The 12,853-nt window shown below is 38.8% G+C and overlaps 1 protein-coding gene across 2 annotated transcripts in view; it reads right to left on the bottom strand.

The window, feature by feature from the left end:
• Positions 1 to 3,022: 3,022 nt before the first annotated feature.
• Positions 3,023 to 12,853, bottom strand: part of abcd3a (ATP-binding cassette, sub-family D (ALD), member 3a) — a 28,118-nt gene continuing 18,287 nt past the window's right edge. For both annotated transcript variants that reach the window (XM_023299991.3, XM_023299990.3), the window contains exons 16-23: positions 12,713 to 12,776; positions 12,418 to 12,495; positions 10,721 to 10,786; positions 9,157 to 9,246; positions 8,956 to 9,075; positions 8,555 to 8,659; positions 7,216 to 7,272; positions 3,023 to 5,077 (exon numbers count right to left, since the gene is read on the bottom strand). In XM_023299991.3, coding sequence (XP_023155759.1) covers positions 5,000 to 5,077; positions 7,216 to 7,272; positions 8,555 to 8,659; positions 8,956 to 9,075; positions 9,157 to 9,246; positions 10,721 to 10,786; positions 12,418 to 12,495; positions 12,713 to 12,776 — 658 coding nt within the window. In that variant the 3' untranslated portion in view covers positions 3,023 to 4,999. The remainder of the gene's footprint in view (positions 5,078 to 7,215; positions 7,273 to 8,554; positions 8,660 to 8,955; positions 9,076 to 9,156; positions 9,247 to 10,720; positions 10,787 to 12,417; positions 12,496 to 12,712; positions 12,777 to 12,853) is intronic.

Below are 12,853 nucleotides of genomic sequence, written 5' to 3'. Positions count from 1 at the left end.
GCAGTTATTTTATTTAAAAATCTTTCCATTTCACTGTCAGTACCGCTAAACAATGGTGTTATTAAACAGGATGAACAAAGTGGATGCTAACAAATCATATTAGTCATTAGTTATCATTATTATTATTATTATTATTATTATTATTATTATTATTATTATTATTATTATTATTATTATTATTATTAATAATAATAATAATAATCATATTGTTATTAAGATTATTCATTTTGGTCACTAGTAAGTGCAGTCTATCTGAGCTTGGTTCACCAAGTTATTTACGTATTGTAGTTTCTATTTTCGTAGATAGAAAACACAAGGTTGTCACAGCATGAAGTGTGTTGAAATTACCATAAACAATATTGTCTTTAGCTACAACTTGAAATAATATATGAGGAAACAAAGGCAAAAACAAAGCTTCACATAAAGATGCTGCAGTGACATACAGTTGCTGTTGCCTAACTTCAGGATTAAACCAGTTGTGCTGTTCTCTGAAGTTGTTAATGTATTTGATGCATATGTAAAAGCAGAAAGAAAGAAAATCATGTAAAGATGCCATTTACGGTCAACTGCTGTGAGGCACACTTTCTTGACTTAATAGGAAACTGAATTTTGTGATTTTTAAGTGGTCAAGAATACACACAAGACACATTATAATGTCACAGGTTAAAGTAAAAGGTAGAATATAGATAAGCTGACTGATGCTGAGATAAAAATGAATATAGCATTTGACTCACATGAAGAAATAAGACGCACAAAATACTGCCATTGATAGTTTGGGCTTCTTGTTTTCTTAAAGATGCTGTGCATGAGAACATTTTAATGAATTGTGACTTAGTTCGACATTCTCAAGAATATACTAGTGCTTCTCAAACAGAAAGTGTAATATTTTCCATCGGTTATTTAGGAAAGTGAAACTTATGCATATTATTGGCTCACTGTACGTCAAGTAAAATATCTGAAGTATTTTTCTATTTCAATTGTGATAATTATAACCTACAGCTGTAGAAAAGATGCACAAGCAACAGGGGTGATCACAGCCTTGAAAGGATTATCAAGAAAAGTCAATTTAAGGGGTTGGAAGAGCCACCACAGAAAGACATCTTCAGGAAAGGAGCTACAACTGTTGTAAACCTCATAAACTGGAGACAACATCAGAGCTGTCTCATCTGGGATCAGGAGGAAAAGAATGGAACTGTTGCTCAGTGCTCCAAAGTCCTCTTTTAAGATGAAAGTACATTTTGCATTTCGTTTGGAAACAAGAAAAGCGCTCAGAGAGCGCAGTACTCCACCAAAGTTGTTCATTCCCTCATATGGCATTGTCAGAAATGCAGCATGTTTTGAGTTAATGAGTAAACAGCTATATTATATATTTAATAATTAATATATTAACACACGATTAAAAGTTTTCTACCAGCATTCCTGTCCTGCATTATTTGCAGTAGCAAAAGTCACATGACACTTTAAACACCCTCTTATGAGAACGCTCACAGTTTGAAGCAGTAAACCCAAGTTAACAACAGAAGGTTGATATTCACCTTCTTCTGCAGTGGAGAACACTGGAATATCAAAATGTATGATGGTAAAAAGCACTGCAACTGGAAATGATGCAGACAGGAACGCTGGTCAAACCCAGCTCTTCACTGAACACCTCTCCACACACAGACTACAAAATAAATAATAATAATAATAATAATAATAATAATAATAATAATAATAATAATAATAATAATAATAATAATAATAATAATAATAATATGCTATTACGTCTGCCCTGCCAGTAGACACCATGGTCCTATTATCACACTTGAACTTGTTTCATGGATGCTGCTCGTGTTGGATTAACTGAGTAAACCCATTAAATGGTTCACATTTCAAAACTTTATTGCACCATTGGAAAACATTCTAAAACAATCTGGAATGCTATGCCCAAAGGTATATTGTTCCAAAACAGAAGCTCTTGCCCTCAGAAATGCTTAGACAAAACATTTCAAGAAAGCTACTGGTCAATATAACTACAGTTAACCTCTAGACTGTGGATGATGCATCATCAGTGATGAGCACAACAAAGAATTTTTCCTTTTTGACAGTGATGCATGCATGTGTCCAGTAACAATGCTGAAAGATTCATTTGTCCTGTCTCTGGAGTCTATCCCAGCTGACTGAGGGTGAATAAAAGTGGACACCTGGACAGGTAACAGTCTGTCACAGGTTCACCTGGACAGGTAACAGTCTATCACAGGGCTGCACATAGAGACAAACAATCACACTCACATTCACACCTACAGACAATGTAAAGTTACCAATTAACCTCAGCATGTTTTTGGACTGAGGGAGGAAGCTGGAGAACCTGGAGAAAAGCCACACATGTACAGGAGAACATGGAGACTCCATGCAGAAAGATCCCAGGAAGGCCGCGATGCAAACTGAGGATCTTCTAGCTGCGAGGCTAAAGTGCTAACCAAGCCACTGTACTGTTCCACACCCAGTAATCATCAGAACAGCAAATGAGGGAAGATCTTTTGTAAGAATGGTGTTCATGCCTCCAGAAGAGCTCCAGACACCTGAGGGAATCAATACAACCACTGTGCATTTAAGCTCTTCTGAGACATGTGTGGGCTCAACACCTTATTAAGGCCTTTTAAGTTGCTTATTTCTCAGTATGTCACTTGTTTGCAGGTCACTTGTATGACTATATATGTAAACAACAGAAGTGTGCACACAAAAGTATGTTCTGAGTTTCTTCCCTGTAAAGAGGTCTAAAGCCAGACCAGCCAAAACGTGTGTGGGTGTTTGTTTTTGCAGAAACGTTGGAACAGAGGACAGTGACATGATGAATTTCTTAGCCCCTTCGACTATGTTCAACCATCATACTAAATGCCAAATGGCTTCCAACTCACATATCATACCTTCAACCCTAAAATCAAGTGTTAATCCTCTAACAGCCCTTTAAAGATGTCAGAAAGTGAGTTCTGGCTCTGCTTAGAAATCAAACTGTCCCTCTAAATGTAAGAAATACACAGAATTAGTGTCTCCTTCAGTTTTTTATTTTTTAATGCAGTGAGATCATACCATTATTGTCCATACAAAACCAACAGTACAGTTGAAAATCTTGCTTTACATTTTGAAACTTACCGTCAAGTAAATTACAGTAACAGAGGGGCCTGGGAATGATCTTGTCTGCATATTTATGATACTGAGAAAAGCCATCGCTGCACGTTAGACCCAGTCCCCAGCTTCACAGACCTCGTGTAAAACCTTCACTAACTCTTTCAATCCCACCACCAAAGCTATATTAATATACTGTTTAAACATAATTTCATAAATTTGAAATTAATGATTAGTTCTTGATAAAAAGGAAAAAGTTTAATATCCATTTGCTGTTTGATGTGTATATCTTCAAATCTTAGTGAACAGGACCAACAACCTAGTGGAAAACACTGAATGAAACTGAGCAACGGACAACGCCCACAGGACTAGAGCTCAACTAGTCTGCCTTTTCCTTACTCGTTTTAAGTTTCTAGAACTACAACTCACACTGAGAGGAGCCAAGTGCAACTCATCCCAACAATTAGAATCTACTAATTCTCTAGAAAACTGGGCAGAAGAAAAAGGCAAACACTGATGTTTGGAGAACAAACTCATGAACAGTCTGAGTGGCAATAAAATCTGTGTAACCCCTCTGAAAGCTTTCAAGCTATGTCTATTCTTTAACAATGCAACAGATTCCTATTTTTTCCATTCCCACATCAGAGCCAATTCTGTAATCAGCCTTAAGATCACAGCACCCTGACAGCTAGACCTGATGGAAGATCTTTACACTGTAAGCTGGTGTCCTTGATAGCATCACACGGTACATTTTAGACATTCGGGTGTTCATAAAATGTGTTGCAAGTGGAATGTTCAATCAGAAAATCACTGGAGCTGAGTGCTGCTGTTTGTCACTGGTGTTATTATATATGTTGATCACAACAACAGCACTGAGGGCAACGCTCACGAGTAGAATTTAGAAGAGTAGAACCAAATATTTGGTACCATCTTTGTTTTAACATGGATTGTAGGTTAAATAAGGGGGTACCTTGCAACACCCCGAGTTGAAATAGAAAACAGCTGTTCCTACAATGCTCAGACTTTACTCAACAGCCTTGTTAATGTGTTACACAGTCAGCACTTCAGAGCCCTCAGAGGCAACAGTTGGTTCTGAAAAACTATTTGTTCCAGTGAGCACTGTTTGTCCTGCAGCTACAGAAGCAGAGAACAGCTGTGATTAACTGTTAACTTTCAGTTCTTAATCTTTTACAGCTCTTTTAATAGATTACCTCTAGATAACAAACTATTCTTATGTAGTCATTGAAATGATTTCAGGATACATCAAACTTAGTTTTTGTTCTGATGATTTGCCTACTTCATGGACTACACATTTATATCATCACTGGCCTAGAGAAAAGCCAAGAATGAACGGCACAAAAATGAGGGTGACACATGAATGCATACATGGCATGTCATGATAACTACTAACCACTCCCACTGAAGGTTTTACCACAGCTCCCAAACCGATTCTGACCTTCAGCTGCTCTCAGCTTCTGTTAGAAAACCTGCATGGCAGCTAGAAGCATCATACTTTGTGTACAGTTGTCTGTGGGACATAATGACTGAAAGACCACCGTGGTATCTAGAATATCTCTACAGGTAAACCTGCTGTCAGATACAACTGCCTGTAGATGCCAGAGATGATTAAAAAAAACAGCAGAATATATTTCCACCTCTACTTAAACATCTCAGGCATTTGAGTTGGTAACATAAATCACAACTTTCTTATAATCATACTAAACTAATCATAATTAGACAGGGCTAAAGCGATGCTTTAAATAACAGAAAACAAAGGAAACAAGGCTGAGAATTACAAATAATTAAAAACATTGTTATCTATTACTTCTGTCTTGAGTGCAAAGAATCAACAGACTGGTTTTATCACAGCAGTGCATTTGTCAGCAGCAGGCAGTTAGGAGCCAAATTCTACAGTTTCTTCTGTGATGGGCTTGAATTCGTAGTTCCCTCTCCCGTCCATGTGGAGATAATACTACATACCAGAGAGGAAAACAGGAAAAAATGCAAAGTGAGTAGGAAAAAATGTGTCTATTGGAAGCAGATCAAAATGTTAGGTATGCAAGAGCATTATAAAGAAGAACACTTTCAATTTACACAAGCATCTAAAGAGTGGTTTGGCCAGCTTCAAACCAACGCAGCAGCAACCCTGGAACATTAGGAAGTGATGTGAATACATTTATAGTGCAGTGAGAGTCCCTGTTTCCAATGTTGGAACTGGAAGGGTGCATCTGATGATTTCTGTAACTTTCTGTTAAACTGAGTGCAACAGCAGGACCAGCTGGCTGACCTGAAATATACAAGTGCATCTCATATCATTAGAATGCGGTGGAAAGGTTCAATATTTCCCATCAGACATTGCTCAGTGTAAAACACACATATATCCTATACTATGTACACATAAACTGAAATATCTCGTCTTTAATTGTTTTAACTTTGATAACAACTTATAGCTCATAAAACCTCCCCAAAATCAATCTCAAAATATTTCAAAGCATAAAACAAAGATTTAAAAAAAAAAAAAAAAAAAAAACAAAGAAAAAAACCATTTATTATGCAGAAATATCCAAACTCTGAAAAGTATGTTCATGTATGAAATATTTATACTTGGTCAGGGCTCCCTTTGCTTGAATTACTGCAGCAATGCAGCGTGGCATGGAGGCCATCAGCCTGTGGTACTGCTGAGGTGTAATGGATGCTCAGGATGCCTTTATAGCTGCCTTCAGCTCTTCTTATTGCTTGTTCTGGTTCATCACATGCTCCTTTTGACAACAAGCTGCAGAGTTTCTATGGGGTTCCGATCTGGTGAGTTGGCGAGCCAATATAACACTGTAAAGCCATGGTCCATGCCATGATTTTAGTAATGTGGGGAGAAGCCAGGTCTTCCTGGAAGACAAAATCTGGATCTCCAAAAAACTCCTCAGCAGATAGAAGTCTGTAGTGCTCCAAAATCTGCTGGTAGATGGCTGCTTTGAATTTGGACTTGATTATGCAGGTGGACCAACACCAGCAGAAAACATGACATCCCAAATCTTCACTGACTGTGGAAACTTCACACTGGACTTCAAGCAGCTTTGGTCCTGTGGCTCTCTACTGTTCCTCCAGACTCTAGGACTCTGATTTCCCAGAGAAATATAAAATTTACTTTCATCTGAAAGGAGGACTTTGGACCACTTAGTAACGGTCCAGTTGTTTCTCTGTTTAGCCCAGGTAAGATGCTTCTGATGTTGTTGGGTGTTCAGGAATGGCTTGAAAATAGGAATACTACACTTGTATCCCATTTCCTGGAAACATCTGTGCTTAGTGGCTTTAGATGTTCTGGCTCCAGTCTTGAATCTGTTTTTCTTGATTTTTCTCTCAAGTCGACAGTCATCCATTTTACTTGTGCATCTTTTCCTACCACACTTTTCTTTCTAGTTAACTTTCCATTTGTATGCATTGAGACAGCACTCTGTGAAGAGCCAGCCCTTTCAGCAGTGCACCTTCGAGTCTTACCCTCCTTTTGGAGGGTGTCAGTGGTTGTCTTCTGGACAACTGTCAAGTCAGTAGTCTTCCCCATGATTGTGGTTGTAACTGCGGTGGAATTTAAAGGTTCTTTGTAGGTGTTTTGAGTTAAGTAGCTGAAATATTTTAAATTTGATTTTGGGGGGTTTCATGAGCTGTAAACTGTTATCCTCAAAGTTAAAACAAATACAGGTTTGAAATATTTCAGTTTATGTGCACTGAATCTAGAATACCCACGTGATGGCTTTTTTTTTTTTTTTTTTTTTTAACTTTTAGCAATGTCGAATGAAAAGTACTGAAACTTTCCCACCATATTCTAATTCTATGAGATATACTTCTAATACACATCGCATGAAGTAGTTTGTTTACAGTATAATTACAAATTTGGGCTGTCATTATGACACAAGACTGAATTTGCACAGCGTTGTAGCATTCCATGCCATTATCCTATGTGGTGCTTCCACTGGCTAAATGAGGCTGGAAATTGGAGCTTCTTAACTCCAGATAAGAATTACATACATCTGCAGTGCAGTGAAAGGGGAGTAAAATTGTAGGTATCTGAGCATTTAATTTGCCGTCACAGAAACATGGATATCATTCAGTCCTTACCTCATGGTGCTTCCACAGGGACTTTCTGTGAGACACTGTGAACAAGGTGATGCCCACCTGTTGATCGCAAAAGCATACAACTAGTACTTGATAGAAAACCACATCAGCATGTTTTACTTATCTCCTGTATTCATATTTTACAACACTACAGAAAGTTTTCCAGTGTTTCCAACACATTTATCACAGCATCAAGACCAGCTACTATAGAGACTGGAGGAAAGTCTTTCTGACTGTCCTGATTTACACCAATCAGACGTAACATTCTGACCACTGACAGGTGAAGTGAATAACACTGATTATCTCTTTGTCGTGGCACCTGTTAGTGAGTTGGATATATGCATCCAACCCACTAACAGGTGCCACGACAAAGAGAAAGCAAGTGAACATTTTGTCCTCAGTCGATGTGTTACAAGCAGGAAAAACAGGCAAGTGTAAGGATTTGAGCAAGTTTGACAAGGACCACATTGTCATGGCTAGACGCCTGGGTCAGAGCATCTCCAGAACTGCTGCTCTTCTGCTGGGAAACCTTGGGTCCTCCATCCATGTGGATTTTACTTTGACACGTACCACCTACCTAAGCATTGTTGCAGACCATATACACCCTTTCATGGAAACGGTATTCCCTGATGGCTGTGGCCTCTTTCAGCAGGATAATGCACCGTGCCACAAAGCAGAAATGGTTCAGGGATGGTTTGAGGAGCAAAACAATGAGTTTGAGGTGTTGACTTGGCCTCCAAACTCCCCAGACCTCAATCTAATCTAATGAAGCCTCTGTGGGATGTGCTGCACAAACAAGTGTGATCCATGGAGGCCCCACCTCACATCTTCCAGGACTTAAAGGATCTGCTGCTAACATCTTGGTTTCAGATACCACAGCACACCTTCAGGGTCTAGTGGAGTCCAGGCCTTGATGGGTCACGACTGTTTTGGCAGCAAAAGGGGGCCAACACAATATTAGACAGGTGATCATAATGTTATACCTGATGTTTGCACAGTAGCTGCCAAAGTATTTTGCTTTGGTTTCTTTATTTGCGACTTCACTGGAAACTAAAACAAAAACATAAATATAAATTTTACAGATGCTGAAAGCTTTTACGCCGCCATGCACTGACAGGTCCATGTACTGCACTCACCCCAGATGTAAAACTTAGTTTAGCCTTAAGCTGCTCAGTACATCAGCTGGCCAACTAATTGCCATGTGCTCTACTGAACCATCATTTGTCATTGATTACTCAGTAACATTTTGAGTTTAGGTGCTTTTCCATGCTGAGACCACATGTAAATCTTGTTACTCAGACATATACTATATTTGTGTGTACAGTGTGTTGTTGGGTCATACCGTCCTGCAATGGCTGTAGATGTAATCCTCCACATCCACACTCACTGCACTGGTACACTCATCAAGGATGGCAAACTGGGGCTTGTGATAAAACAGTCTGGCCATCTACACACAGAAACAGACACACAAAGCAGCAGAATCATCAGAAGAAATGATTGTTCTCAGTGCTTCTTCATAAGTTCAAAAGCTGCCTAGTTTAACTGAACACTTTTAAACTTTTTGTGTGGTGTTTGCATGTTCTTATCACATTCATGAAGGTGAAGTGAATAGTCCCCCACCAGCCTGAGCAGAATATGCTGTTCACCAAATCAATGGATGGTCTGCTTTTTTTTTTTTTTTTTTTTTTTAAAAGAAGCAAATCAATGCTGTGTCATGTTGACAGGAAGTGAGTGGGTTCTTACGGCCATCCTCTGCTTTTCTCCTCCACTGAGGACGTCCATCCAGTCCTGGACAGTGTCCCAGCTGCCCTCCCTGTCAAGGATGTGACCCAGCTGAACATTGTCCAGGTACTCCTTCAACACCTTGACACGCACAGAGGGATAAAGTTACTACTTTGAAAAACACACAGACAGCGAAAGTGTGTAGGTTACTTTTTGGCCCACCTGATCAGAGATGCCTTTCTTCCTCTGATCTTCATAGGTGTCAGGGTAAATGACTTGGTCCCTCAGAGAACCGAGAGTCATGTAGGGTCTCTAGAACACAATAAATACAGCAGGACTTAGCGCCATCCTACAGTACTGAAACTACTACCACACGGTTTGCTGACCATGACATCAGTGTGCTTGATTGTCCAGCCGCCTTGCCAGACCTGAACCCCATGTAGGGTATTGTCAAGATGAAAATAAGAAACACCAGACACAAAAATACAGATGAGCTGAAGGCTGCTATCAAAGCAACCTGTGCTCCAATAACACCTTCATACCACGCCACACTGATGCAGGAATTTGTGGTTAAAGAGCCCTAACCAATGCATATATAAATGAACATACTTTTCACAAGTTGAACATTTCTGTACTGTAAACCCTTTTTCGATTCATCGTAGGAAATATTCTAATATTTAAATACTGGACTTCTGATTTAACTTTATGTGTAATAAATATAGAATATATAACATTGAATTACATTGGAAAAAATATTTTTTGAGCTACACTAGTACATCCCTACATTTATCACACCTTCTAATCCATAAAATTAGAATTGCATATTCCAGGTTGCGTTCCAGTGACTGAAACATGAATAAAGTGTGACAGGCAACACTGTCATATTCAAAGCTGGAATATGTGATTTTAATCCAACACTTGTCATATTCAACAAATACTGTCAGCTGTCTGTTTATAAAGTAGGAGGGCTGAAACTCTAGTGTTCCCAGTGCAATTCTCCTGAGCAAAGAGCACTTTGTATGCAAATTCACATTCCTTCTCCTTGGCTGATTTGTCATCAAATTATTTACTGTAGAGAGTTGTAGCAAGTATCATACGAAGCCCCACAGCTTAAAATTTCCAACAATCCTTGTTGCTTTTGTGTGCAACGAGGTGTCGGTCAGACAAAATAATTTAGAATTTACATCATATCAACCATTACTCTTACTGGAATTAGCCATGAACTTGCCTAGATTAATTAGTATCTAAATATGTCAATATCATCACAAAAAACTGTAGAAACAGAGCTTTGCAATTGTGCTTGTAATATAGTTTTACATACTGAAGGAATAACGTCATGACAACAGATCAAACTTCTACAAAGTAACATCTTCACTAACTTCTCATCTGTTTTCATGCAGCTCTCCAAAGAAATAAGATTTTAGTCCATATTATCCAGTGAAAAAATAGAAAATCAATGGGTATAGGTCAATGCTGATATTAGGGTGGACAAAATAACCAATAAATCATATATTAGAAACACTGATCTTAATCAAACAGTGTCAGGCCTGTATATTGGCAGTCATGGTTGTTGGACTGATGGTTGTCCATTGGAAAATCTTACCTGTACTGTTGATATTTGTGTCAACTTTACAAACCCTCTGCCTTTAAGACACGCAGATTTGGCAATCTAAATTTGTCTCAGTGTATACCAGGATGCTGCTAAGAGCTCATCTTAGAATAAAGCTGGCAGCGTTCTCTTGTTGTTAGCTGTAGAACAGAAAACATGGCTGACTGAGGATTTTACCTGAGGCACATAGAAGAGCTTCCCCCTCTCAGGTTTCGTCAGATGTCCACCAAACAGAGGCCACAGCTGTATCAAAAAACACAATTTAATACTCTATAAAGAAAAGAGAAACACACTACAGACAGTGATGGATTGATTATCCAAGTCTCTTGAACTTTACTGGACGGATGGAACATTCTTCCAACAGATATTCCCTTCCCTTGTTTGGTGTTTAATGATGGTGTTGGAGACTGCCACCTAACATGCCAGTCTAGATTCTCTGATAAGTATAATTGTGATACTTGTGAAGGCACAACATTTTCATACTCATTAAACCACTCAGTGGCCCTTTGTGTCCTATGGATGGGCCATTTTAATTCTGAAAGAGACCACTCTCACCAGCATTGAACCGTTTCTTAGGATAATGGTGATCACTCAGGACAACTTTGTATTGATTTGCAGTGAGCCTTCCTTCTAAGTGGACCCAAACCATGCCAGAAAAATGCCACCTACAGCAAAACAGACTCACCAGATCTCCTCGCTGTTGTATTCAAACACTCAGGCTGGTTGAAAAATGCTCACATCTCCGTAGACCAGTCCCAATGGGTTTTTATCTTTGTAATTACAGGTTCATGCCTCGCAACCTTACTATAATATCCCTGTCAGCATAACTGTCGATGAAGTCTACTTGCTAAATTGCGCATCGATACTCTCAGTCCAAAGAGGAAGAGCTGCTCTTCTGTTTTTCCTCACATATCATATGCACAAGCATCACTACTGAGTTACTTTGGTGTCTTGCAATCAAAAGGAACAGGTTTGAAATCAAAAACAGATTTGAGAGCAGAAGTAGACACTGCCGTCAAGAAATGCTTTATTCCAAGTAAAATAAATTTGTCATTAAATGTGAATCCAGATGTTTTACTTGCCGATGAGCTAAGATGCAAGACACACCTCTACTGGCCAGTCTCGATTGGAGTGACAGCTTGGCAACGTTTCACAAACTATGTCAAATGTTCACCGAATAAATTAATGTCTGTTTAAAAGGCACAAGAAATCATCTTCTTTTAGATTAACCAGTAAGCTTGGCTCCATGAAGTTTAACAACAGAATGGAGGTTTTCCTTAAAAAGAAGTAAACAGCTGAAGACAACTTTAGTTTATGTAACGTAGAAGTGTTTTTGTCAGACTCATTATAGGAGTGGGCTTTTGTTTTTGGGACTGTTTTTTCTACTGGACTGACTGACCTACAGAGATACGTCATCTTTCAGTATAGTCCTGTCAATGAGATACAGCTCTACAGCAAGTTTAACTTCTACATTTACAAACAAAACTTTTGGATTCACATTTTAATCAAAAATTTACTTGCAATGAAACTGTCCATAAAGTGCAGTGTCTATAGTTTCACTCTGAAATGTAATTTGGATTGCAAACCTTTTCTGTTTGATGCTAAAGAAAAGCAACCCTTAAATATCAGAGTCATCAAATGTACGTTCAACCGTGCAGAATCAACAGGTCCTGTTCATCATTTGTCTACATGTCACACAGCATGGTTGCATGTTAACTAAACTGTAACATGCAGTATAAATGTACAGACGCATCTGCATTTGTTTGTTTCTTTTTTCCTCCATTTATTCAGATTTTCTTGAATTTGTCACCTATCTGGATGTACAGGACTTTAAAGACACACCTGGTTAGCAGTTAGCAACAGGTAACTCTTACCTCTCCAAGCACTCTGAACAGTGAGCTTTTTCCACAGCCGTTTGGTCCACAGACAAGAACATTGGTGCCAGACTGCACCTTTAGAGCAGAGAAGCAACAGCATGAGTCATAGAAACACTTGTGAGCTCTTTTACTAATTCACTTTTACTAATAGTTTTTCTGTATGATGAAAAAAAAATCTAAACCTGAAATTCAACTCAGTCTTTCAAACAAATTCAGTGATTCAGCTGTTCATTCCAGTCATTAGACAATGACTGTCTGGCCGAGGAATGGCCATGAAAGATGAGCGCTTTACCTCAAATGTGAGATCTCTGATCAGGATGTCTCCATTAGGCGTTGCGAGTGGAGTATGGTCAAATCTGAAACATAATGTGAATACAAAACATCTGAAGCAGACGCGTGCATGTCAGCGTATATTTAAGAGCACAATAGGAGA

The sequence above is a fragment of the Amphiprion ocellaris genome, chromosome 22 (genome assembly GCF_022539595.1).
Source record: "Amphiprion ocellaris isolate individual 3 ecotype Okinawa chromosome 22, ASM2253959v1, whole genome shotgun sequence".
NCBI lineage: Eukaryota > Metazoa > Chordata > Actinopteri > Pomacentridae > Amphiprion > Amphiprion ocellaris.
This window is presented reverse-complemented; position numbering and strand designations above follow the sequence as displayed.